A 27891-nucleotide genomic window follows, 5' to 3' on the forward strand; every position below is an offset into this window, starting at 1 on the left:
TTAATAAGGCACAATCCATCCAATATGAGATTTTATGATTGGCCTATGTGTAAATATTCTTCTAAGCATTATGTAGTTAACACTTATGAAAGCACACTAAATTAAAATATTGCTTTACAAAAGTAACAGACTTAAGAAGTTGTTTAACTAAAAAGAGTTATGATATGGTAGAATTTCTTATGGGTTCAGCACGCAGAGTGGTGTCGTAAAATGCTAAGAGAGTAAACATTTTTGAGATGAATTAGATTTCTTTGATTGCATCTGTCATTCATTATAACTTTAGTATGTCTTGGGTACCTGATTATTTGTTACAAAGGAATGCATAAGGATTGGCTGCAAGCATAGATTCAAGCTCCTGTCTCACCTGGTGTCTCTATCCTTAATCTAACTCCTAGGAATTATAAGTGTTTAAATTAAGGAAAGAAAAGGTCCAACTTCTAAGTTTGCAACCATGGAAAGTTTGCAGTGGAGAAGTATTGACACTCTGCGGAGATGTGTGAAGTGCTTTTCTGACTAATTGTGTACTGTAGTTCTGTAATGTAGCTAGCTAATGTAGCTAGACCAGGTGGGGTTTTTTTCAGTTCTTAGCTGAAGTGGATTTCTCTGAAGAGCACAATGTTGGTCAAAGTGGTATTAGAAATTCTAGCAGTGGGCGAGTTGCACTTTAGAGGCCCACAACTACCATCTCCCAACTACTTGGAGTTGTGGAGGCTGTGAACCTGAAGGGACCCTCTGCTGAAACTTCCCTATTTGAGAAGTTCATCTGAAGGGAGCAACAGACTTTTGTGATATGAAGTACAGACACAAAGAGATTTATGCAGCGAATGTTTTGGTTTGACAGGTGATAGGCCTAGAAAACAAACGAAAATGGCAAGCAATATGTCATGGTGTAACCCCAGCTGGCGATTAAGCACCATACAGGTGCTTGCTCACTCTTCCCCACACCACCACTAAGCCACCCACCCCCTCCCCGCAAATGGCATGGGGGAGAGAATCAGGAAAAAAGGTAAAACTCATGGGTCGAGATAAAGACAGTTTAATAGGACAGAAAAGGAAGGGAAAATAATAACAACAACAATAACAGAATATACAAAACAAGTGATGCACAATACAATTGCTCACCACCCACTGATCGATGCCTAGCCAATCCCTGAGCCGTGGTGTCCCCTGGCCAATTCCCCCCAGTTTACATACTGGGCGTGACATCATATAGTATGGAATACCCCTTTGGGTCAGCTGTCCTTGATGTGTCCCCTCCCAGGTTCCTCTGTGCCCCCAGCCTCTGCTGGCAAGGCAGCATGAGAAGCTGAAAAGTCCTTGACTTAGTATAAACACTGCTTAGCAACAACTAAAACATCAGTGTGTTATCAACATTATTGTCAACCTGAATCCAAAACACAGCACTATACCAGGTACTAGGAAGAAAATTAACTTTATGCCAGCCAAAACCAGGACACAACACTAGAATTACCAAGAAGTTACTTATGCAAGTCTTTTAAGGAAAACATTTGTTCTTCTGCCATGATTTCAAGATTTATTGCTGAAGCATGGATAAAACCTGTTTATATCCAACCTGGAGTTTGAGATATGCCAGACTGAAAGTGTGCACAAGCTGTGAATTCTGCTCAGGTTGAGGGGAGCGTGTCTGCACTGTGGCTCCTAAGTACAGGACTGGGGCTGGGGCTGGTGTCGTACTGACGTTGTGGAGCAAGCTATGTTTAGCCTTCCCTGGGGACTTCTGCTGTTAACTGCAGTGCTGAAAGATGTGTCTCTGTATAGCAGAGCTGGAGTGCAGCATTTTGACTGGTTGCAGCTCGAGTTCTTTGAGAAACAAATTTGGTTTTATTTCATTGGAGGCTGTACAGCTGAAGCTGAAATGAGTTTTTCATGGCTTTTATGGGAAGTGGGCAGGATTTGTTAGACCTTCTGCTGAGCTGGGCAAACTGATTTGCCCAGAAGAGCTGAGGATGGCAAAGTAACAGGAACAAAGTAGCTTTCTGGTACATAAGTCTGGCTAGAAAAGGAGATAGCAACATCAGAGAGCCCATTCATGAATGTCAGGCTGACACTGGCTCCTATTTGAGTGTGTGAAAAATCAGGCCTTTCCAGGCTGTCATGTGGGCATAGCAAACCTTTGGGTGAAGGAAATGCATGTGAAGTCTGTAGAGCCCATCTCAGTATTGCTTTACAAAATAAGTGGCCCTCTGTTTTGAAGAGGGCCATCTGGTAGTAGTTTTCAGCACTGATCATGGACTCCTTGAAGGAGGATCTGTAGATGCCAAACTTAGTCACCTCTGCTGGCTACAGCTGCTGTTGCACAGACAGCTGGTGCCTAGGACCCCGGGGGACTTGAAGCAGGGGAGTTCTGGCGTGCCACCATCAGAGGGGTATGGCACCAACTACAGGGCATTGGAAGAGAGGCCACATGGAGAGTGAGGAAGGGTCAGGTATGACATCAGTTCCATAATTTTAATGGCTCTGTAAACAGAAGTACCATAGCAATAAAAAACTTGACGCTCCCAGCTGCATGGAATTGAGCTTCTGAACCTTCAGTGTATATACTACAGCTTTGGTTAAGAGGGGATTTATAGCAACTGAAACTCAGTCCTGATAACAACATTGTGTGGGTTGGTGCCTGATGGGGTATCACTCTTTTCAGCTTAATCTGCCTGGATATCCCTTTCAGACTGCTTCTGCCTACCAATTTAATTCACAAAAAAAAAAAAAAAAAAAAAAATAGGGCAGGAGTGCAGAGACATGACTGAGGTTTTCAGACAGAGAAAACATTCAAAAACATCTGAAATTTAACTTGGTGCTGTTTGGAGAACAGATCCTACTTCTAACCATCATGTTGTAAAGATACTGCTGTTTACAATCAGAACTGAGATTCATGTTTGTTTTGTGAACTGACTTTATTGGTGTTTGCAAGATGTTGCTTGGTCAGAAGCTGACATTAAGTTCACCAGTTTTCAAAGAGTTCCCAAATTACATCCAGGTGTTTTTCTTACAGTTGAAATAATAGTGCTGTTCATATATGTCACTGGCAAGTATACACACGCAATGTTTCTCCTTGTTATGCTAATCAGCTTTCATTATCCAGTAATGAGGTTAAATCTGAGTTTCCATTTTAAGAAATAACCAGCATATTTCTGCCATGCATACTTCGGAATATGATTGAATACATTTGCCCAATTTTTGTGATAATTTGTGCCTAATTCCTCAGAGTAAAGGGGGAATTTGGGAGTGTCCTAAGCCCCATGAGGAAAGCATATTAAAATAACAGAAAAAAATACTCCAAAACAACACATCTCTATTCTGTATGCACTATTTTTTTGAACATTACAGCTGTCTTCCTGTTGTATAGCATTGCTTTAAAACAGTAAGGACTACCAGCCACATGCCTAACTGGCTGTGTGTTAGAATAAGTTGAGTTCTAAATGCATGAGATCTATAACATGCTGTTGTAAGAAGCCACTTTAATTGTCCTTGTAACGTTTTCTCTGATATTGCTGTTGAAACTCACAGAGGAGGTGACTGCGCTGTGTATGTTTGTGCACATTGTGATGCCTGCTGATACAGTGAATTTTTCTGCCTGGTCCCCACTAGGTGACCTTAAAACAATAAGCCGTCTGCATCTGGGAGTGTTAATTTTTGATGAAGAAGCAAACCACAGAAGGCAGTGAGAGTCAGGAATGTGGTGTGGGTAGCTCCTTTCACTGTTTCTGTCAATATTCTGTCCTTTAATTTTTTTGAAATTACAGATATGTACAATCTGTAACTGCAAGTGTAGTAAGTGTAGAATGAGGATGCTGCTACGGAATATCAGTGCTTTGCTACAGATATTGCAGTGGTCTAAGAAATTACAGCTTTACAAAATAAGTCATCTTGCTTTTCTTGGTATAATATAGTATGTGAGAGAAAATAACAAATGCCATTTTCCATTTTCATCACTTGTATTCTAATGTTTCAAAAGCTTTGTGCCAGCATTGTATAAGTGGATATGCTTTTAATTCAGTGCTGCTTGCCGGTATTTCTGACATGGCTAGATGGGTGTTTGCTGTCTGGATTTGCACGCAGATCACTGTTAGGATGATTCCACATAAACTGAGGCAAGCTGGGTTCTTGATGCTCTCAGTTGTTTGTTATTGTAATTATGGCAGGTGGCTGAAAGCCTATCTTTGTTACTGTTATTTGTTTAACAGTATCATCTCTTGGGGAAGAAAGTATCAAATGTTAAGCGCTAGTTATTGTAACAAGGTTTAGAAGAGTGTGGATTTCGTTACTGGAAAAGCAAGAGAGTTTCAGGGCTATTTTGCATAGTTAGAAACACCTTTACATGACACATACAACTTTGTAGATAAACCACTACATCTTAATGCTAGTGGGTGCATGTTTATTCTCCCTGGGAAGTGTGAAACCTCTCTAAGTCCTACAACTATTTTGGTCGTTGTTAACCTTGCCTGGAGAGGTAATCATTGTGTATCTTGCAGCCCAATTTAATGGAAGTGAGAAACGGCAAGCATCTTCTCCCTCAAATGACCAGTGCAGGCGGTTAAGAGCACCTGGAGGAGGCTTTAAACCCATCAAACATGGCAGTCCAGAATTTTGTGAGATCCTGGGAGAGAGAATAGATCCAACTATTCAACTGGAAAAACAGATGTAAGTAAGCAGAGTAATTGCTCTCTAGCTCTTTGCCTCCCCACTTACAGGAGCAGCAAGTGTCCCAGATCCTGCTGTCCAGCTCCCACTCCTCAGCATCCCCTGTTAGTGCTCACAAAAAACTTTTCTTATTAATCCTGCAAAGTGTAAGTAACTTTTGTGTGGGTCAAAACAGTGTTAAAAAGGAAATTCATCTCAGGAACAGTGAGTTTTATCTGCTGAGTATGTGCAGTTATTCCACTTTCAACCATGTTGATTACATTGCACTAGAGAAAACAGGTCTATATCATATATATACAAATTGTGCTTTAAAGCTGCACAAATTCCATATCTTTGTGGCTGCATAGCATGTTTCCAGTACCTCAGACGTGCCATGCATCTGGCTGTAATACTGCTCCAGGAAGAGACTGATAAGACCACTTACAAAGCTTTCACAAGAGACTGTTATTTCTAATCTGGTGGTGTCAAATTTGAGGGTGGTATTTAGAGGCAGTTTTGTCAGCTCCAAACTAAAGTTCTGGGGTAATTCCCTGGAGTGAATGTCTGGTATCCACAGGGGTGGCCTCTGTCCTGCCTCATTACCCTTCCTTGAATCATTTGGAAGGACTGGCTTGTGTGATGGAATGACCCACTGTTTCCTGTATCATACCAAAGGTGCAGCCCCATAGAAGGGGCCAGAATCCCCCATTACACAAAGAAAGAAAAATCTTCTTGTGGAGCAGTTTACACAGGTAACACTGATATTTGTGAGCACTGAGAAGCCAATGGATTCACACAGTAAAGTGAGGAAGCTGTGTCTTGAATCCCTGAAAACAGTCCCACTCCAGACAATGTCATTCTAAGTTGGATGCAGAATTTATTTTCACAGGAGAGGGAGGGCATAATTTAGCATGGATGTGAGTGTGCTCTTTGTGAGAATACTTTGTTCCTGAATGGAAGCGGTATTGAAAGGAGTAGCAATCCTTTTGCGCTTCGCATCCTCAGTAGGAGAGAATCCCCTCTGTCAATTCTGTCTGAGAGAAGGTAGTTCCTGAAATTCCTTTTCCTTTGATATTCTATTTTTATGTGCAATATTTGGAAACTTAAGCTTGAAACAGAGAATAATATCATTTGCATGGTGTTATAGTCCATCTAATCAACCTTAGTCTTTGAACCATCTGCTCATTGACAGATTATATACTTATCTCCAACAGAGGAAGTAGCAACCACTGTTGTGAAATCACTCACTGATACTGTTAGGTAAATGCCTAAAAGGCTACAAATTTGACTGTAAAATTTGGTCTTCAGATTTGGGTAGTTCCCAACCCCCCCACTGGGCGGTTGTTCACTATACCCCCAAAAACTATATTTAAAATACTGCAGGGAGTTGAGCATCTGTTAATTAACTTAACTCATAAATATACTCTTTTAGTGTAACTGCAGTTATATATAACTGCAACTGATAATAACAACTGAAAACTGCAGAGCTAGTTTTGCTTCCTTTAGTTATTCAAGTGTTAATCACGAGATTCTTTTTGTTTCTTCATTATGCAGGATCAAACCTGAAATGAATGCACAGTTAACAATAATGTGTCAGCAAATGGAAGAGTTTAGACTTATTGTACCTTAGAATATCCATAATCATTCAAACTGCTCACGTTTTAGTAGCATGAGACCTCTCCACAGCACATGCCAAAACATTCCATCTTTCTCTACAAAAATGGAGTCTGTTTCTGTAGAAAGGAGTACAAGATCTAGAGGAAAGGAAGCATGCAAGCTGACAAGTGGATAGGTAGGTTAGGAAGTTTCCCAAACAGGCAGACATACCAAGGTGTGATAATATATCAAGAAAATACTTTTAGTTGCTTGTGATTAAGGAGTCTCTAACTATGAATTTAGTGAACTCATAGACTCAGAGGAATTAAATGAATTTGTTCCATTTACTCAGTAATAGTGAAAAGAAGAAAGTATGTTCTGCTGTTTCCATTGTCTTACTGAAAGTGAATCCCTCCCACCCTTGTATACAAGATCTGGTGACTTCCTGTTTTGCTCTGACCAATTCAGAAACAGAGTAGTGTTGTGCATTATATGAGCTGTAATAACTGATTATACTTACTGTATAATTGATGCAGCTGTCCTGTCTTCAGTGGAGCTGTGGCCACTTAGTGGCTGAAACCTGACCATTGAGAAAGTAAGGGACTTCAGGAAGAACATTCTATAAACCACAATCAGGATGCTTTCAATCCTGGGAGGAGATCTCGATAAAGGTCAAAATGTGTGATTATGTTTGAATTTTGCTTGCAGGTTTGGATTGTGTGCTTATGTTTTCCAGGATATCTCAGAAGACATGCATGTCTTCAGGTTTTTATGTCCCATGCTTTTGCTTTGGTATCTTTCACAACTTGTCATTTCACTGTTTTGTGGCCACATCACTGACATTTGAATCTGACCTTTCTGCACAAATACCTGTATGTTGACATTTAAAAAATAGACACACCCACAGCAAACAGACCCAATACAGTTGAAACAGCAAATTATTCAGGAACTTTAAGCTGATTATGGCACTATGCTTATCTTGCTAGCTAGCTGGAATAGGAGCAATCTGAGTGTCCCATTTAAATGGGCATATGATTCACAAGCAATTACACTTTTGGGTACTGCTGTTTACTCGCGGCTGTAGCCAAAACAACTTCGAGGCATCACTTCTGAATGAGATGTTCTCCCATCAGCAGTTGTCTTCATACTTCACTGTTTTTCTTCCAACTGTTTTAAAAGCAGTTTTTGCTTCCTGGAACCAGCCCTGCATTCTTTTTCCATGAACCTCCCTGTCAACTGGGGAACACCAGATCTGAAGAATATGTGAAATACTTCCCTCTGAATATCAGAGTCCAGGCTATCTCCCTGGTTTTGGCTAGGTCACATTTTATTTTGATTTTATTTGGCCCTTTGGGGAGAAAAGAATGAAAAAATATTTCTAGCTAATAGGAATAATTTTTAGACTCTCCCAAATCCATTTTTTGAGTTACACTTAGTGTTAATATTCTTCTCTTACACTCAGAAGACAAGCTAGTCTTTAAATCGCATGTTCAGAAATATCCCTTAGCAGTAAATATCTAATGTGAGATAGGGAGAACACTGCCTGGAAACATTTGCATCTGTGTGTCAATTTTATTTGTGAAGTGATGGAGCTGTCAGGGCCTCCCTTTCTAGCCTGTCTTGAATATACAATAGTATAACATTCTTTTTACCTTTCTGCAATGCAACTTTGGTTGTAACCAGGCACAATGAATTTTTAATTTGAGCACCAACTTTTGTTTAACACCTTCGTCAGATTTCACGATGGAGCTGACATGAGCACAAGGTAGTTAAGAGCATGACTTCTGTCAAAGGGATCTGTCTGGTATTTATTCACTTACCTTTTAGCTGGAACATCTCCCTTACAGTAAGTTCAGCAGAGAAATAAAATGAGAACAAAAGGAAGAAAATGTTTTTTGCACAAGGCCAGTGACAGCTGCTGGTAATAACAGACAGAGAGCACTTCTGATGTATGCATTATCCTGCTTAGGCAGGCATGTTAGTGTCACATTGTGCTTCAAAGTGCATCTCGTAATTGCAGGAAGAGAGAGATCTTCCTCAGAGATGCGATTGACCCAGTGCAGGGCCAGGCACATTACATCGCTCGGGGAAACTTGAGGGAAGGGTCAAAGCATTTACTACTGGACTGAGAGATTTTAATTGCTGATACAGAGCAGCATGTGCTGGGGAGGTTCTTTGTTTGCAGTGGTCAGTTTAGTATAAGGGACCCACCTCTCCTCTCCCCATGTCCTTTCTTCCCTGAATTGATCACACCCACTCCACCAGCAATCCACCAGAGATTTACTTAAAGCGCACCAAATTGTCACAGCTGTGCTTAGAACAAATGCCTTTGTTATAGATCTTCAAACTTTATCACTTTTGTCCTTTTTCCAAGACTTATTTTAGCAAATCTTTTCCACAGTTAACTGTTCGTATTATTCAGATGTGATTTTCTTTTTGTTTACTTTTGTTTGTTTTCTTTTTGTTCTTTTGTATGTCAGTTGAAATACTGCTATATCACAGGGATGAAATAGAGTAAATGTGTATATTGTGGATCTACTGCTTGCAAGATAGAGATTATAATGTGTTGCTCTGAGTGGGAATTTCTTACATAAATATGTACACCAATCCTGTTGCATGCTCTTCTGATCTAAGTTTTTTCCTTCAGCTGACAGGAACTACAGGCCTCCACAGGTTGTAAAGTTAAGTTCAGATAATGGAAGCAATGTGCTTTTTATCCATAATATGTTAGATCTTAAAGATATCCATGTGATATTAACCATTATTCATACCTTAAAGAAACAAATTAGTGAAAGGAGTATGAGTTGGAGTATCTGTGTATATTAATCTCTGTTCTTTTTCCTAGATGGTATCATGGAGCAATCAGTCGGACAGATGCAGAAAACCTGTTACGTTTATGTAAAGAATGTAGCTACCTTGTAAGAAATAGTCAAACAAGCAAGCATGACTATTGTCTTTCACTGAAGTAAGTATTTGTCAGTAAAACATAAATGTCATTTATAAGCCATAACTTCTCTGGTGCAAGAAGAGAAAATGATCCAGTCTGTTGCTGAACTGGTTTGGCTCAGAAGGGCATCCAGAGAGTTTGAGACTATCAGTCTATTATTGTTGGGATGTCCCTGTAATAGAGAGGTCTGCCTTGAACTGGAACACACCTGCTTTGGAAATGCAGTTCAGCTCCTGTTGTCCCTTTTGTTATTTGATCTGTGTATTCTCTGGTATAGTAGTCCTCTAGATATTTTCAAACATTGAAGCGTTAATGGCACATGCTTCAGATATATGTAGGCTTAAATTTTCCCTTAAATTCTTGTAAGTCTTGGAATACAACTTTTGTTTTTAAGTATTTCACTTAATTCTTGCATCAGTGTAGTGATATTTGTTATTAAACCAGAGCACAACTTCAAGAGGAAAAGGTGACAATGAAATTTATATTTTGCAATTTCAGACATCCGGATGCCAGCCCTTAATGTCTTTTTGCCAGTTGTAGTCCCTTTCCGTGTTGTTACTCCAAAGTTTTCTAAACCATATTTCCTGGTGGTACTTATTTTAAGTCTCCCCATAACTTGCTCTATGATAAGGTAGCTAAATGACTGATCTTCTCCAGTCTGTGTTTTCTGGAGCATAAGATTCTTTCACTGCTCTTCTGCCATACATTTGTCAAAACTAGTGCTGACTCTGGCCTCTTGATACAGTCTATTAATTCATACACCAGCTTCCTGTGATGATGATCGTTCTCCCATGGCTCCTCCAAAGCTCACATAATCCTCTTAAGCCCATGGTATTGCAGTTAGAATTCATGTCCTATCCATTAGCTGGTAATCAATTTTCTTTTTTTCCAGGAGCTATCCTGACATCCTGCAAATGCAATCAGTGTTTTCTCTCAAAGTATCTAGCTGAATAAATGTTCATGTTATTTAACCACACTTAAGTTATCATGCAAACCTGCTTCCTTTGCTAGAAACCTACTTCTATTTACTTGCCATCTTGCTGACCATTACCATCTACAAACTACTGACAAAGTTATGTTTAATGCTGCTGTTCACATGTGATTTTTACTCACTGCCATAAGGCTCTCTTCCCCTTCTCCCCCTGTTTAGGACACTGAGTTTATAATTCATTATTGTTTTCTAATCCTTTCCTTAATGAAGATGGTTTTCCAATCAAAGTAAGATTTTGAAGAGTTTTGGTAATTGTGGATATCTTGTTCCTTAAGCTCGAAGAGTTAAGTTATTGGACAGTTCTCAGGTTTTACTCATGATCCTTGGTTGAAGCATTTCCTCACAATCAGCCTGGTTTATGACTACTTTTAGCTGTGGAAGCTAGCCCTTCAAAGTGCCAAACACATGATACTATTTTGTGTTCTGATTCCCTTGCCTAGAGGCATCTGATCGGTCTGTGATGAGGTTATTTTGCATCTATACATGCTTACCTTGAGGTCAGCCTGTAATCCATCCCTTCATTCATTTCATTGTTGTGCAGTCTTACCTCCCCATTACTGTTTCACTTGCAGGACCTCCTGATGCCTTCATCTTTTGCTGAAATGTGAACACAGCGTGTGCCAGAGCCTTTCTCTCGTAATAGATGGCAGTAGTGGGAACAGCTGTGTGAGGTGTGACCAAGTGGATGATCTGCCTAGCCTGGTGGCAGAGCTACAAGACAAAGTAGAAAGGTTAAAGAGCATCAGGGAGTTTGAGAAAGAGAAAGGCTGGTGGAACCATACTCTGCCCTCCCTTAGACAGAAACAGGAACAGCCACCAGAAAAAAAAACAAGATCAAGGGGATCCTGTATCCTCCCCCTCCCAGGCAGAAGGCAGTAGCTTGAAGGAAAGGAGTGAATGGAGGGAAGTCCATGCTCAGGGTGGCAGACAAGCCACCTCCTTGCCTACCTTGCCTTCCCAAGTGCCTCTGTACAACAGGTATGAGGCTTTGGATGTGGAAGGTCAGTTAAAGGATGATGTGAATGATGGTCCATCCACACCAGAGGTGTTGCCAAGGTCAGAAAGGCCTAACCCCTGTATCATGACCACCTCCACAAGGAAGAAAAGATGGGTTATAGTTGTAGGTGACTCCATTCTGAGAGGAACAGAGGGTCCAATATGCTGGACAGACCCACCTCTTAGGGAAGTCTGCTGCCTCCCTGGGGCCTGGGTTAAGGACATCAGTAGGAAACTTCATAGCCTGGTACAGCCCTCGGACTATTACCTATTATTGCTCTTCCATGTGGGTGGCGATGAAGTCACAACACATAGTCCAAGGGCAATCAAAAGAGACTTCAGGGCCTTGGGATGGTTGGTCAAGGAATCTGGAGCACAGGTAGTTTTTTTCCTCTCTCCTTCCAGTTGTGGGCAGTGACACTGGAAGAAACAGATGGACCCAGTCTATTAATATATGGCTCTGTGCCTGGTGTCACTGCCACAATTTCAGGTTTTTTGATAATGAGATTGTCTACAGAGCACCAGGCCTCCTGGCGTTGGATGGGATTCACCTTTCTCAAAGGGGGAAGTGGCTCTTAGTTCACAAGCTAGTGGGGCTCACTGGCAGACCTTTAAAGGAGACTTGAAGGGGGAAGGGGATAATATCAGACTTGCCCATGACAAGCTGTGGGACAACACGCCAAGGTTAGAGGGATGGGATGCCAGCGAGGGCCCTCAGCCAATTGCTCTGAGACATACTGGGTACACTGGAGCACACCTGAAGTCTTACAGAGATGAGCCAGAGGCTCATGAGGTAATAAGAGCCAACAGGGGAACACTGGTGACATACCTCAAAGGAATTAAGGTGTGTTCCTCTAAGAAGGTGACATGCCTGACAGCCCGGCTGAAGTGCCTCTACACCAATGCATGCAGCATGGGCAACAGACAGGAGGAGTTGGAAGCCACCGTGCTTCTAGAAAGCTACAACCTTAGTTGCCATTACCGAAACGTAGTGGGACGAATCTCATGACTGGAGTGCAGCTGAACAGGCTGTTCAGAAGGGGCAGGTGAGGAAAGAGGGGTGAAGGGATTGCCCTCTACATCAAGAAATGGATAGATTGTGAAGAGCCTTCTCTGAAGAATAGCCATGAGCAGGTTGAAAACTTATGGGTAAGAATTAGAAACTGGGGAAACAAAGGGAACATTGTGGATGGTGGTTACTACAGGCCACCCAGTTAAGGGGAGCCTATTGACAAAGCCTTCTTACTCCAGCTACAGGAGGCATCAGGCACGCAGGTTCTCATTCTGCTGCGTGACTACAACCACCCCAACATCTTCTGGAAAAGTAGCACAGCGAGCTGTAGGCAATCCAGGAGACTCCCAGAGAGCGTTGAGGTTAACTTCTTACGGCAGGTAGTAGACAGCCCTACCAGAGGGGATGCGATACTGGACCTGACGGTCACCAACGCAAGTGAGCTAATCAGAGATATCAAGATTGGAGGCAGCCCAGGCTGCAGTGATCATGCACTGGTGGAGTTCACAGTCCTGAGGGATATGGGTCAGATGAAGAGTAAAGTCAGGACCCTGAATTGTAGGAAAGCAACCTTCCATCTGTTCAATGAGTTAGTCAATAGGACCCCCTGGTAAACTGCCCTCAGGGACAAGGGAGCAGAACAGAGCTGGCAAATCTTTAAGGATGCTTTTCATAGAGCATGAGAGTTCTTGCTCCCCAATTGTAAGAAATCAGGAAAGGAAGGCAAGAGACAGGCATGGATGAGTGGAGACCTGCTGGTCAAACTAAAAAGCAAGAAGGAAATGCACGGGGAAGCAGGACAGGTATCCTGGGAAGAGTATAGGGACGCTGCCTGGTTGTGTAGGGATGGGGTCAGGAAGGCCAAGGTGTAGCTGGAGCTGAACTTGGCAAGGGACGCAAAGGGCTTCTATAGGTATGTCAGCCAGAAAAGGAAGGCTAAAGAAAGTGTACACCCCAATGAACACATCTGGCAAACTGGTAACAACAGACAAGGAGAAGGCTGAGGTACTTAACATCTTTTTTGCCTCGGTCTTCACTGGCAATCTCTTCCCACACCTCTTGTGTGGATGGACCTCAAGGCAGGACTGGGGGAGCAAAGTCCCTCACACTGTAAGAGAAGATCAGGTTTGTGACCATCTGAGGAACCTGAACATACACAAGTCTATGGCACCTGACGAGATGCATCCCAGAGTCCTGAGGGAATTGACTGATGTAGTTGCAAAGCCACTGTCCTTGATATTTGAAAAGTCATGGCAGTCAGGTGAAGTCCAACCATATCCTGGGCTGCATAGGAAGAAGCGTGGCCAGCAGGTCGAGGAAGGCGATTCTACCCCTCTACTCCGCTCTGGTGAAACCTCACCTGGAGTATTGCATCCAGCTCTGGAGTCCTCAGTACAAGAAAGACACGGACCTGTTGGAGCAGGTCCAGAGGAGCACCACAAAAGTGATCAGAGGGATGGAACACGTCTCCTGTGAGGAAAGGCTGAGAGAGTTGGGGTTGTTCAGCCTGGAGAAGGGTCTGGGGAGACCTTATTGTGGCCTTTCATTACTTAAAGGGGGCTTATAAGAAAGATGGGGACAGACTTTTTAGTAGGGCCTGCTGTGATAGGTCGCAGGGTAATGGTTTTAAACTAAAAGAGGGTAGATTCAGACTCAATAGAAGGAAGACATTTTTTACGGTGAGGGTGGTGAAACACTGGAACAGGTTGCCCAGAGAGGTGGTAGATAACCCATCCCTGGAAACATTCAAGGTCAGGTTGGATGGGGCTCTGAGCAACCCAATCTAGTTGAAGATGTCCCTGCTTATTGCAGGGGGTGTTGTACTAAGTGAGCTTTAAAGGTGCCTTCCAACCCAAACTATTCTATCATTCTGTGATTCTATTCTTGATATACCTCGTGTCCCAATGGGCTTCTAGCTTGAGTAGTCCTATGTCTTCCCCTGTTTCATGGTAAGAGAGATTTCAAGCCTCTGTTCCTTCACAGTTTTGTTGACTTCAGTGAATAAGCTAGGAAGTCTACCAGTGGTGCAGCCAGTGTTCAGGTGGCTTTGTACTCTTCCCAGTGCCTCATCTTTCGTTCATATAAGACACTCTGTTTCACCTCATATTTTCAGCAGGACAGATGTGTGGCTTGTACAGAAGTGCTCAAACAAGGGGTGCGTGGGGTTGTTTGTAGAGTTAACCATAGACTCAATGGTAACCAGCCATCCCTTCTTCAGATTGTACTGAGGACGTGTATAGCCTAGTTCATGGTGGTGATCCCACTGCTGGAAGTAAAATTACTTCTGTTTACAGAAAAGAGCCCCTGAAACATTCAGCTGTAGACTTAAGTTGCTGGCTGATGTCACTGGCAGACAGTTAATTTCTGTTATGATCCATCCCTAGGATATGAGTAGGATGCGCAACTGGACTTCACTTTTAAAAAAATCATAAAGGAGCTGCAGGCATTGGGCTGCTGGCATGAGCATGCTTGGGGTTGTGTGTAGGTGCCTCACTGCAGTGTTTTTCATAAAGCCAACCAAATAAGAGACTCTTTGTAATAATACACTTGTCCTGCAACTGTTACACAGAACCTGACCATGTGTTGCTGTACCAATCCAGTGCCCCACTTGCCACATGGGACTAGCATCAGGACTGGCATCATAGGATAGTATAAAAACAGGCTTTGCTAACTTTTCCTTTAACAGGTAGGCTTGGGGATACTTGAGGTCTTCTGTAGGTATGACATATCTACAAAAGATGGAGGCTTTTGAAGGTTGCTGTTGAATGTGCGTAGTCAAATAATGTTCGGAACAGACCATTTCAGCATCAAACTCCTGTTTTATTTTACTGCTGCATTTATGATGCATGAAATGAAAAGCACTGGCTGCTGAGCATCTGGTAAGACACTATAAAGACACATGGTACTTATGGGAGATATTTGTTAATAAAGCTGTAGCATAAAATGACTGAGCTCTGACCTTGTGAATTGAAATGCCAGAATGATCTCAGCAATGCCTCAAGGCTGCCTGTTATCCCATGGGACCTAAAGGTCTCTAGATCAAGTGCTGTGCAGCCTGATCCACTCCAAATGATAGCAGGCCCTAGCATGCTTATCCTAAGGCTCTCCACACTACTTAGCCAGAGACCAGTGTGCCACACAGCAGATCTTAAGTAGTCTCGAGAGGCATAAGAGCAGCAGGGATTTTTATGCTCTGACAGAACTGAAGGGCTACTATCCTTAGCTATTTCCAGTTACCCCTCTACTTCAAGCCTGCCTTTCCCTTGCACGTACATGCTTCGTGCTTTCTGTCAGTGCCAGAAGATGGGCTGGTGCAATGGAAACTGGAGGCAATGTGTTCCCCATGTACTGTTGCACAGTGCTGTGAAAGCCCTATAGAGCAAGGTTGTCCTAAACCCCTTTACCTGGGACAAACTCATTTGGGTTCTGTTTGATTTCCATTAAAGCACATAGCTCCTTCTGTTGGCTTGTTGAAACCAAAGGGAGGGGGGTGAGGTTTGGGACCACTGCTGCTGTTTTATGTCCTTGAGCTGATATGTCTGTTCAAATACTAAGTTACCTGTGATTCACAAGAGCACATCTTTGGCTGCATTCCTTGCCAGAAGCAAGAGAGAGGAGGATAAAAAAGACTTCTTAGGAACATCTGAAATAAAAAGATTTACTGGATTTCAACCATAACATGTCAGCTTCTCCACCTCTGTCAAATCTCCTTGTGACTTTCTGCTTTTCTTCCGGTGTTGTTCCTAAGAACATTCCCCCTACTCATTAGGTAGGGGAATTGCCAGGGTAGAGCACCAAGTCCTCTGTCAGCTGTGTGGTCTTACGACAGACTGATTCTTAAGACTCCCCCAAAAAAGAATGTTGTCAAACTTGTAAAAGCAGGTGGAGTTGTCTTGAGTTAAGACCCTCCACATGAGAGGCTGGAAGACTCTTTTATGTATAGGAGAGAAGGGACTACTACCACACAGCTGGGCACAGTAAACCAAATAAAACCTGTTGTTGTAAGGCAAATGCTCACCAGCCGAACTGGAGGTGTTCAAGTTACAACAGGAGAACTAGGTTATAATCTAGATTTGCATCTCCCAAGGTCCAGATTGATTGGATATTTTCTTCAGGAACACTAGAGCTGCTTCTGGGTGCCGCCTTAAGGCTGTTTCCCATTTCGGCTGTGTTGAAATGGAAACTCGGGCAGCAACAGAGCCCTGAAGGAATGGATATGGGTCTCTGCTGTGACCATACTTTGAAAATGGGAAAGCAGTGCTGAAGATTAAGCTGTGAGGGTACAGCAATGAGCTATCCAGCCTTGCTCTGACAGTATATTGAACTAGAGTCCTAAAGTAATTATTGAATTTGTTCTTGGTTATCTAATCAAGTGTGATGTCTTGCTGTTACTTTCTTTAAGTGTAATAAATTTGAGGAGAGAGAGCTTTACTGGTTAGACACATGTTTAAAAGTTATGACTGGCTGCAGAAGCCTTAATGAAATACTTTCAAATGACTGCAGTCACCTTTCACTTGTTGATTAATGTGTTCTGAAAAGCACTTGGCTGTCTGTAGCCTGAATCCTCCTATTGGTCTAAGCATCCTGGCTGTAGGTTTTTAAACTTTTTTACATGGGTTTAGCTAGTACAAGTGTGGCAGGCCTGAGAAGCTGTGTTTAATAACAGCAACTATGTTGCTTTTGCAGTGTTTTGTGCAGTATATGAGCTTATCACAACAATTCATGAACAGGGAACACACTAAGCTCACTGGTGGGTGCAAGTGAGTGCAAGCTCCCTGTTTGGTGTTTTTTTTGGGGGGTGGGGTCTGCTTTCTGCCCCTCCCCCCAATAACTGATGAAGCCTGGTGTTTCTATTGTATCCTTGGACTGATGCTTTTGCATCTTTACCATCATAATATGTAGGCAGGCACAACAGGAGAGGTCCAGAAGCCAGATGTGGCCCAGGTGTGTTGTGTGAGCAGAAGGATGAGGGCAGAGAGGTGATGACCTCTCTGGAATCAGGCAGTAGATCAGCAACAGGAACAGAAGCAATGTGATGTTTTTTATGGACGATCCATGAAACACAAAAAGATAATTAGTCTCCATCTGGCTCTTACAGCAAATGGAATAGTTGACAGATACATCTCAGCCTGTGATAGGGGCAGGCAGAATATCTGTATACCCACATGAGTGACTACATGAAATAAAGGGGCACACATATTGAAGGATCTGTGAGGAAGAGACAACATCTAGGGAAAATATTGTAGAAAAGTTGGATTTACAGAAAACATGTCTGTTATTTTGAGATACCATAGTTTACCCAGGGAAAATTAATTGCATCTGAATTGGCTACCTCTGGGGGCATCAAAGAAGGTCTTTATGATATACAGATTTATGTGTTGCTCATCTCAGAAAAAGGAATTGTTAGTTGATGACAAGTGTTTGAGGCAAAAAGCATCTTTCTATGGATTGTGATCCAAAGATCTGGGCCTCCTTGTCAGCATTGTTTGAATTCTCCATAGCAGAATGGGGAAGGAATATGATCTACCTTCCCAGAACAAAATGATCCCAAAGGCCTGAGGGGCAGCTGTGCATTCTCTTGTACCTCCTCGAGCAGCTGTGCATTGCTCCTTGTGTTTCCTCTTCTCTGTATTCCTTCAGGGTTGTAAGTATTTGGCTCACTCATACCCTCCCACTCTTTTCTTAAACCCAGTTTTAATTGCACAAGGCTGGGTAAAAACTGGAGATCCATATTCCTGGTAACTGTGTTGTGACCAGGGCTCCCAGTTGCTGGCTGCCATTGAACTGCCTAGTTGCAAGCTCCTTATATTAGGTCTGTTCTTTACTAGCAAGCAGGCTGGTGAAAGAAGTGCAAGTAGATGTGCCAAGGGTAGAAGAGATCAATCTCACACTTATAAGTGTGTTTTAGATGTTCAGCAATTACTTCACTGCACATCAAGCTCATAGAGATGCCTTCCTAATGTAACAGTAGAACAACATCTCTGGATAGGATATTATGTTTCAATCTTGCTCAATGAAGACCAGCCACCAGCTGGCCTCTAATAGCTAATTCTTTCAGTCAGGATTTCTCCTTCCCAAGGCTCTTTGCAGCAGTGTGCACCATGCCTGCATGCCTTCATTTCCTGACTCACATCTAAATTTCGGGAAACATGGCTATTCTTGATTTTAGATTAGGATTATTTCACAAATCAGCTAAATGTGCAAACTGTGAGTAAAAACATTAATGGGCTTTGCTTTCTGCTCTGACAGATAATTTATGCACAGTCATTGCCACTGGAGGGAGAACAGAGCTGAATTCAGAGACAATGGTGTCTGCTGACATCCTGATGCTGTGGACTCATAAACAGGCATGTGGTTTTCCCTAAGTAGCAAAGAGGACTGCAGGCAAAGTTTTTTGTCATCATGAAAATGCAGGATTGATCTGTAGAAGAGGTCCTGTTTTCCAAAGCTGAGAACATAGACTTTGGGTAGTTCTGGGTTTCGGATTAATGCTGGACTTTGCACCTTTTAATTGATTTAAAACATGTAATATATTCTTGGAAAGTAGCTGTTGTAGTATTGTAGAAAAATATGAGTTTCTTCCTGTCAATATTATTTATAAAGAGGTAGCGGGATTTTTGATGGCTCTCTAAATCAGTAATTGAATAAAAGTATTTAAAAGTGTATTACTAGTCTGCTGTTGGCCTAAACAGTAAAGGTAGGGACCTGGCTGTTAGCAGACAGCAAGGATTCCGTCACTTCTACAGAACTCCAACAAGCTAAACATCCTTACTGTCTTCAAAGCAGCAGATGGGAATTGGTTATAGAGAATGGAGCCTGGGCTTGATAGAGTGGTCTTCACCCATGTTGGATGCTGTTACAAATGGACGCTGCTAGCCCTTGCTAGTAGGGCAAGAGACATTGTTTATTGTACCATGGAGACAGTGGCTGTCAGATATAGAATGACAGTGTTGTATATCCTGTGCTTGAAAAAGCAGAGGTGAGACAGGAAAAGCAGTGGACAGGTCAGCCTCTGAAAGTCTCCAGTAGAGGATTTTTCAAAGTAATCACTCACCTGGAGGAAAAAAAAGATTTTTTTTCTTTTTCAGAGGAGATTTTAATTTATTCCTTTGTTGCTGTAGGTTGGCATGAAACATTATAGATTTTGTTCAAAGTGACAGCATATAATATAAAATAAAATTTTGAAAGAGGAAGGCATTTAATAATGGAAAAACAAAACAACACATGTTTCCTACATTGCTAGAATGTGTTTTTCTGATGTTACTGCAAATTGTTGCTTTTTTCCTTGTCCAAATGATATTTCATCAAAATGAATGCGGAAAATCTGTTCTGACAAAACTGCACTTTCTTCAGCAAAACAGTGTGCAAAAGGCTTGGCCAATTTTTCTGATTGAGAACATGAATGATGTTTCAAAGCCATTAACATTTTCTGGAAAAAAATACTAGTTTTAATAACTAATTAATATTTCTTGAACGTTCTTGTATCACACTTCAGGCATAAGATCAAAAAAAGCACAGTCTGATGAGCTGTCTGCACAATTCCTTTACCATCCTTTGAAAACTGAAGGAAAATGTGTGGGAAAGCTGTAATTCAAAGTCACTTGGTGTTATGGTTGTGTTGCAAAGCATTTTAAACAAGGTGTGACTATTAGTCATATATCAAGTATTGTGTCTGTGTAAACATCTGTGCTTGAGAGTTCCAAAGCAATTTGATGCAGGGATTAGCAACTAGGAATTCTCCTGTTCTGTACCTGAAACTCATGGGAACTGTTGCAATAGGGAAGGAGTGAATATTGTCTGTAGTGGCACTGTTTTGTCACTGTTTTCCCTCAGTTGAACAAAAAAGAGAATTGTTCTCAAACAATTGTTCTCAAACAATTGTTCTCAAACAATTGAGAAAGAATTATTGCAACATTTGAGAAACCATGATGACATTCAGAATTCACTTAGTAACAATATCACATGACTTACATTAGGTCCCAGCATCTTCTCTTGCAAAATGTGTATCTCATCTCTTCAAGGCTTTTACCAGTGTTCACATGTGTGACTTTGGGATAGCTATTTAGGTTCTGCTCTTTGAAAACATTGGGCCTGGCAGGTTCTAACAGTTATTGCTGTTGAAAGAGCTGTGAAACTGGTATTCCAAAACCAGGACTACTCACTATCAGGCACATGTTCTGCTTGTACTTGTTCAGGTAGGCTCCAACATTGCTTAGAAAACTAAGCAGAAACTGATTCACAAACAGTTCAACCATGAGTTTTTTTCCTCATCGCTACCTGAAATTTCAGTAATCTCTTTGCATACTAAAATCAGAGCTTAGATCAAAAGGGTTTGGAGGAGAGGAAAAGGGAGGACTACGACTTCCAGGTTCCTTTCTGAACAGTGTCCCTGTAATCCTAGTCACTGGTCTAGCAGCAATAGTGGTGTTAAACAAGTGTAATGCGTTCTGCCCTTGCCAGTTGCTAGTAGGCACTGATTTGCTGAGTCCAGGCATACCAGAAGAGGGGAGACTGTAAGACAGACTTCAAGAACAAATGGGGAAGGGGAGGCAGCACACAAGGCTCCTTAGTGTAGATGTGAACAGTTTCAAAGCGTATACACCTGGAAGTGCTTAATTCAAGGGCATGGTTTCAAGGTAGTAAGCTGACTTTCTTCCAACTTAATTTCTTCTTCATTTCTCATGTCTGGTTTGATATTTCTAGCTGCAACTAGTGACAGATCAGTTGGTTTACTTGGAACAAGGAAGGCAGATAACGGAATCACAATGTAATTTTTGGAAACTAGAAGGAGACAAGAAGGGAGTGAAGCAGGAAAGAATTTGAAAATATAATCCTTGCTTTCATCCACCAGTAAGCCTGGAATAATGTGCAATTTAAAGAGTTCTGGACATCCAGAAAAGTAGCCAGGATAGAAATTAGAACTCAGCCCATCTTTAACAACGTGATGATGACTATTGTCTGCAAACACTAGCAATCAGTAAAATCAGTTCATTGACTTAATGTTCTTGCCTCTCAGTTCTTCTCCTTTGTGAACAGAAAATTTGCATGCTTGACATTGCAAAGCTTTGAGGTCAGTTTCACACAGCTCCCAGTTGCCACCTCTACCCTTCCTCAGGCTTCACACAAAATGACCTCTGAAATCCATTTCTGAGGGCTTTTTATTCAGACTGGGTTTTACTTAATGAAAGTAATTCTGGGGTTTTTAGGAGAACCAAAAAGCAGAAATGCATGGGAAGAAATAGATTGGGATGTGGGTTTTATGGAATTATTTCACAAGAAACCACAATAAAATCCACCTCCATTTCAAACCAGCCACAAAACACTATTAAGGGGAAGACCTGCAAAAGGGAAACTCTAGGTTTTGACCTGTTCTAATTCTAAAAGCTGAATAAACACAACATTTGCTGAAGAGGAGAAGATACAAAGGAGGTAGGACATGAGATAGTATGGAGGTGGGAAATAACCATTTTTCAAGAGTCAAGATGCTAGGTTCGATGGCCATCCATTTCCTCCCTGTTTTCCAACATACTGCCTTGAAAAGAAAATGGGAGCTAGTGCTTGACTGAGGGCTGTTAGAGATGTTACTGAATAATCAGAGGAGATACCTGAGAATGAAGATGACTGAAGGTTACTGATAACTGAATAAAGATAACCTCACAGGTTTTCATCTGCACAGGGCCAGTTGACAGTTCAATCATCTGGGATGTTCCACAAAGACCCTGGTTAGGAGTTGCTTTTAACAGAAAAGCTACATGCAAATAAAATCTCCAGGTTTGTTAGTCTTAGGCAGTCAGCTTTCAATGTCTAAATGAGCCAAATGTCATAGAGGGCTGTGATTATAAAATGATTCAGTGAATGCAAGGAGAGGTCCTTCATTCCTTGAGCTTAATCTAATACTGCACAAGTCAGTTTGCTTTGTTATTGATTTTAACATTGCAGGACTACGCCCCTGAAAAATTGTAATGCAAACTGCCTGAAAAGAAGGGATGTGGGGTGACATCCCATTGCCATGAAATAAGATAGAAATCTCAGGAAATAGTGATGGAGTTTTGGTCCTCGAAATGCGAACTTTATGTGGATTGCATACTACTGTTTATGAGAGATGAGGGTGACCCTTCTACCTCCAGTCATATCAGTTTTGTATGCAAGTGTTTTTAAGTCATCTATCATGAAAGGAATTGATTTAGTATAAGTGTTGCCCTATACTTCTCATGAAAAATTCATTGAGCAATTACCAGGAAAAGTAAGAGGTATAAGAGGTGCATGCTAACTGTTGGTAATGTGCACCAGCTGCTACAAAATTATGTAATGTATTATTAAATATCTTGCTTTTTAGGAGTGGGCGATTTTGTTACTGGGGTCAATTTCATTAGCAGTATTTCATAGCCTTCTTGATCAAAAATTTCTTTTTGTTATGATTATGAGTGGTATGCAGCATTGGTGTGAATTGCATTGAAGATTGCATACATTAATGAGATTTGTTACCTGCTGGGGAGATCTCTATGATTGCAGCTTGCTCTTCAAACATGTTTTATCAAAGGAAGAGAAATTGACAAGATTCTTCTTTTGATAAGAAGTAGGGCTGCTGGAGCTGCCTTGTGCAGCATCACTATGAGGCATAGACAGTGCTTTGGTGAAACAGTACGATCACATAACTATTAGTTCATGCCATACTTCAGCTGCTTTGCAGTGAAGGGAAAAAACAGCAGCAGAAATATTCCCTTGTTTGTAAGCAAGTGGTCTGAAGCTCTGATTGCCAAGCTAGAGCACTGGTCCAAAAGGAGCTGAAGCAGAGAATGGAGTGGAATGGAATGGAATGGAATGGAATGGAATGGAATGGAATGGAATGGGTTACTTACCCCAAAGGAGCTGGCTTTCAGCTGGCCATGGCTTTAGCTTATTGATGGAGATGGGCTCCACTGTATTTGTCTGGCAAGCCCATTATACTGAAGTGTTTTCATCCTTTCTCCACGCAATCAGATTTTGCTTTCCCAGGTTTGAGCTGACAATTTGCAGATGGCACCAGTAAAACAAAATACAAATTAAAAAACCATGAAGACTTTATTATTCTAAAATGCACAAATGCACAGGAAAGTACCATGTTCCCTGCTTCCAGGAGTCAATAGTTTTTCTTCTGCATGCTTTAGGATAGCTGGCTCCTCAGCGTTTGTGTCAGACTAGGATAGACCTGCATGCAGGACAATAGCTTGTCTACACTCCTGTCTGCATTAACTGCAAGATTTCTCTACAGATAGTTGCAAGGTGATGTCATCCCTGCTGGGTGGTTGGCAAAGGGCAAATCCAAACAGCAGGAGGTGAGCAATCTGCCGTGCAGCCTGCACCATATAGTGTCTGCCATCACATTGGAATGACTTCTCACTTTCTTGAACCTCTTGTCAAAACTTGTCCCTTTTGCAGGTCTTCCCCTTAATAGTGTTTTCTGTCTACCTTGAAATGGAGGTAGATTTTATTGTGCTTTCTTGTGAAATAATTGCACAAAAAAACATTTTCAATTTCAGGAAAGTTTTAGTTAGGAGTCCTGAAATAAAATTTCACAGGTTTCTCGTATTCTTTTTTTGATCTTTTTTCTTTAATAGTAGATTTTTACAAATGTTTCAAATCAAAATTGTTGAACTAGAAGCTCTATTTAGTGGTTTCTGAAAATATACAAATGGTAAAGATTAATCATAGACCCCTAGAGAGATCTAGATGGGAATGGACCTCTGGAGGTGTCTAGTCCAACCCCCTACTCCAAGCAGGACACACTCATCAGGTTGCTGAGTGCTTTGTACAGGCAAATGTGGAAAACTTCTGAGGATGGAGACCCCCTGACCTGTCTAAGCCTGGTCCCAGGACTGCACCACTCTCATGAGGACGAAGCTCTTCCCTATGTCCAGTGGGAACTCTCTTTGTTGCCACTTGTACTTATTGACTCTGAGAAACTTCTGTCTTCTCTGTAACTCTTCCATTTAGGCAATGGATGACTGCAGCCTGACACCCTCCATCTCATCTTTTCTTCTCCAGACTGAACAGACATAGTTCCCTCAGCCTATCCTCGTACATCCCACCCCTAGACCATGTTTAGCGGCCCTGCTCTAGACTTGCTCCAGTACTGGCTTCTTTTCTTTGTGGGGCGCCCTCACACCAGTTACAGTTACAGATACATATGCTGCCTCACCAGTGCTCTGTAGAGAAAGTAGTCGCCTTCTTCCAGCAGCTGGCTACACTTTTGCTCCACAGCCTAGGCTTCAATAGGCCTTCATGGGCAGACTGTTGAATCATGTTCTGTGTGCTCTCCACCATAGTTCCTTTCCTGGCCAGTCATGTCCCAGCTTGCACTGCTGTCTAGGTTTATTCCATCCCAAGGGCAGAAGCTTTCTATTTGCCTTGGTTGAATTCCATTAGGCTGTTATCCATATCTTCTAGGTCTTATTCTTTTTTAGTCATCTTCACAAACATTGTGGCTTCCCAAAAGACTGAGCTGCCATGATGTAGAGGAGATGCTTTTTGTTCATTTGTGGAATTCTGGTAGCCATAGACATCATATACTGTAAACTCAGTGACTGTGTACTACCCAAACCTGAGTATCTACACAGGTCCTTATCAGGGAAGCAACAGCCATCTGTCATGAATACATGGCTTGTAGCAGTTTGTTTACATTTTATGTGTTTTCTTTTTGTTTTAAAAAGGGCATGTGTCCTTGCCCTTTCTGCATTAGAGTGCACTTGGCAGATTTTTCTCCAGTTCTTGCTATACTACTGAAATTAGCATGCACCTCTGATTCCATTAATTTATCTGCACACTTTCAAGGTATTTTGTAGCAAAACAGATGCATAGTGAACTGAAGGAAGGGAACAATGCATCTGTCCTTATAATAAAGTATTTAAAGATGCCACCCTTGTTTAAAGGAAACAGAGGCAATTATGATTCGAAAGAGGATTCTTTTCTGCTAAGAAATTGATACTTAAAGCAAGATTTTAAGCATGTAGAGCTATAATTACAGTGCCTGCAGTGGTTTCTGCTCACCAGAAGGCGTCACTTCGTCACAGAATTGTTGAACACATCTGGAGGATATGTCCTTGATTGTACTACAAGCACTTCTGGAGGGAATGTTGCACCTGCTAAATAGAAAATGGCAGATTTTAGAGAAGCTGCTTTTAACATGGCATGATTTGTTCTCCTGCTCTTTCTGTGTCATCTTAAACTGGGTTTCCTTGCTGACATAGACTGACTCCAGTTTTAACACTATTGTCTTTTTCCCTGGACACACTTGGAAGAAACAAATGTTTGGAGCCAGAAAGTTAGGGAGTGGGACATCAAGCAAGCTGTAAAAACCCTCTAGTCCTCATTAAACATCTTGAAGTGTAGGAGCTGTCCTTTGCTCTTGTTTTGTCCTGGCTAAACTCTACACTCTTAAAATAGCCTGTATGACATGCTAAAGACAGCAGACACTGAAGGGTCACTGCTGGGAAGAGATGAGGTCAACTCTACCACCTGCTGTACTATACGGCAGCGTGGGTGCTACCTGTCAGAGTGGCATTATGTTTGATGGGTTGCTTTCCAAGAGCAGACAGGGCAGTTACCATGTCACTATTCTCTTCCCTGTGTAATCATAAGCCTTCCCTCAAAGACACAGCATACTGTGCAGGCAGGCAGGTAGGTCATCTAGGAATTGAATGCTTCAGGTGTCGAAGTCACAGACTGGTTTCTGCCTGCAGAAAGGCTGCAAGATAGCAGCCTTTGCTCAGTACAGTGCAGGTGAAAGTCTTCATGCCATTCACCTTGGGAATGGGCTTATCTGAGGAATTTTTCCCAGCTGAAGCCACCAGGTTCTGCACATAGCCATGTTCTGGGCACTTGCTGCCAGGGTGGGATGAGTGTGGTCTCTCCTGAGGTCTCCAGGGCAGAGTGAGGCTCATGGGCTCACTGAGGACCCCGGGGCTGAGGTCTCCAGCCTCATCTGAGTGAGGCTCATGGCCTGCCTCTGTGTCTATGAAGAGAGCCTCAGGCCTCTGACAGGCCAAAACCAATTATACCTTTTGGTCTAGAAGTAATGATTGGCTGTAGTGAAAAGTAAATGTTCACAGGAAAACATTGTGGGGGGTCAGGAAAGAGGTTGTTCTCTGGCATACCTCTGGATCAGTTCCAGGGTAAGACAGCCTTGCACCTGGATCCAGACAGCACAGGTGGTGAAAAGAAAATACTAGCTTAGGCTGCCTTTGTGTTGGACTGTCCATGGGGGTTTGCAGCTAGCAGTCACTGTCTGTCAGAGTCTGGCCACTGTTTTGGCATGTCACCCAACAACTGCTTGCATTTTGTTCACACACATTCCCCTACATCATGAAGGAGAGTCTGTCACAGCGCTGCTCCCCTCTTCCCTATGCACAAGCATGAACTAATGCTTTGCTTTCCTTGCAGGAGCAGTCAAGGTTTTATGCACATGAAATTGATGAAAACCAAAGAGAAATACATCCTGGGTCAGAACAGCCCTCCCTTCGACAGCGTTCCTGAAGTCATCCACTACTACACCACAAAAAAGCTGCCTATCAAAGGAGCAGAACACTTGTCACTGCTCTACCCTGTAGCTGTACGGACCCTCTAATAACCTAGTCTCACCCCGTTCTGTGGATGGGAGGTGAGAGGTAAGCTGGGTTGTACAGGATTTTTGCAGAAATTCAGTGCTTGAGTCTGTGATGGAGAGTGGCAGCCTTTAGTCTTGGGAACGTGAGTGCTCTGCAGAGTTGTGTATGGGACTGTGTGTATGGTACTCTTACGCTGCAGCATGCCTCTAGAACAGTGCTTCTACATAAGAGAAAGAAAACTTATTTTAGTGCAAGGATAACAGGTAACCTTCCCAGAGCTTCTCTGTGAATGAAAGTACTTCCCAACAAAGGTTCTTCCTCCATGTTTTGAGAAGAATCAACAAGTTCTTCTCAGCAGTAAAACACCAGCAACTTTTATTCTCTTGCTACCCTGAGAAACTTCTCCATGTGAAAGAGTAACCTGCTCCTGAGGGACCCTAGGGTGTTCTTGGTGGACCTGAGAAGGAGCTGCTTAGCAGCCAAGTCCCTGCAGCTCTGGTCACTTAGCTTGGTGGGGTTTGATTTTTTTAAGGCAATTTCTTGATGTAGTCAAATGTTGAGCTCCTATTAGGGACACAATCTGAAAATAATTTTGTGAGAGCAAATCATGGTCAATTATTTATTAATAGGGAATGTAATTAAAAAGTAGTTTGTTATATATTTTTATCCTTTTTGGTACAATAATCTCTTAAGGGTTACTGTCTTCATTTGCAAGTTCCATTCATAGATGCAGGCAGCCAATTCTGTTTGGGGCAGTTACACTGTAATGTTTTAAGTAGTTGAGAATGAGTCATTTTAATATGTGTGTTAGTATTTATGCATGAGGGTGACTGAAGGCTTTTATAAAGCGTTAGTAGGCAAAATCTTCACTTGCTCATTCATCTGGATCAAACAGTTGTCCCACTGAGGTAGCAGACTAACAAGTGTGTGTCACACTGCCTTTCCATAAGATGGCTTTTGCAGCTGTATAAATGAGAACTGCTGTATGTAGCAAAGCAGAATTTGTTTTTCTGGTGTACCAAGGCATTCTTAAAACATGGTCCCTTGACACATACCTTCTGACCAGTGTTTATTTTCACCACAAGCAGAAGCCTCCTGCTGTATTTCAGTCACTGTCAGGCAGAAGCAC

General features: G+C 42.1%; 1 protein-coding gene across 5 annotated transcripts in view; it reads left to right on the top strand.

Moving 5' to 3' along the window:
• Positions 1-27891, top strand: part of SHB (SH2 domain containing adaptor protein B) — a 96302-nt gene that overhangs the window by 44436 nt on the left and 23975 nt on the right. For 2 of the 5 annotated variants that reach the window (XM_030004667.2, XM_030004665.2), the window contains exons 4-6: positions 4491-4659; positions 9080-9199; positions 26599-26822. In XM_030004667.2, the coding sequence (XP_029860527.1) occupies positions 4491-4659; positions 9080-9199; positions 26599-26782 (473 nt within the window). In that variant the 3' untranslated portion in view covers positions 26783-26822. Of the gene's footprint in view, positions 1-4490; positions 4660-6770; positions 6906-9079; positions 9200-26598; positions 27817-27891 lie in introns of those variants that run through there. The other 3 variants (XR_003921988.2, XM_030004663.2, XM_030004669.2) reach the window with 3 other exon arrangements.

This window comes from Aquila chrysaetos, chromosome Z (assembly GCF_900496995.4).
Source record: "Aquila chrysaetos chrysaetos chromosome Z, bAquChr1.4, whole genome shotgun sequence".
Taxonomy (NCBI): domain Eukaryota; kingdom Metazoa; phylum Chordata; class Aves; order Accipitriformes; family Accipitridae; genus Aquila; species Aquila chrysaetos.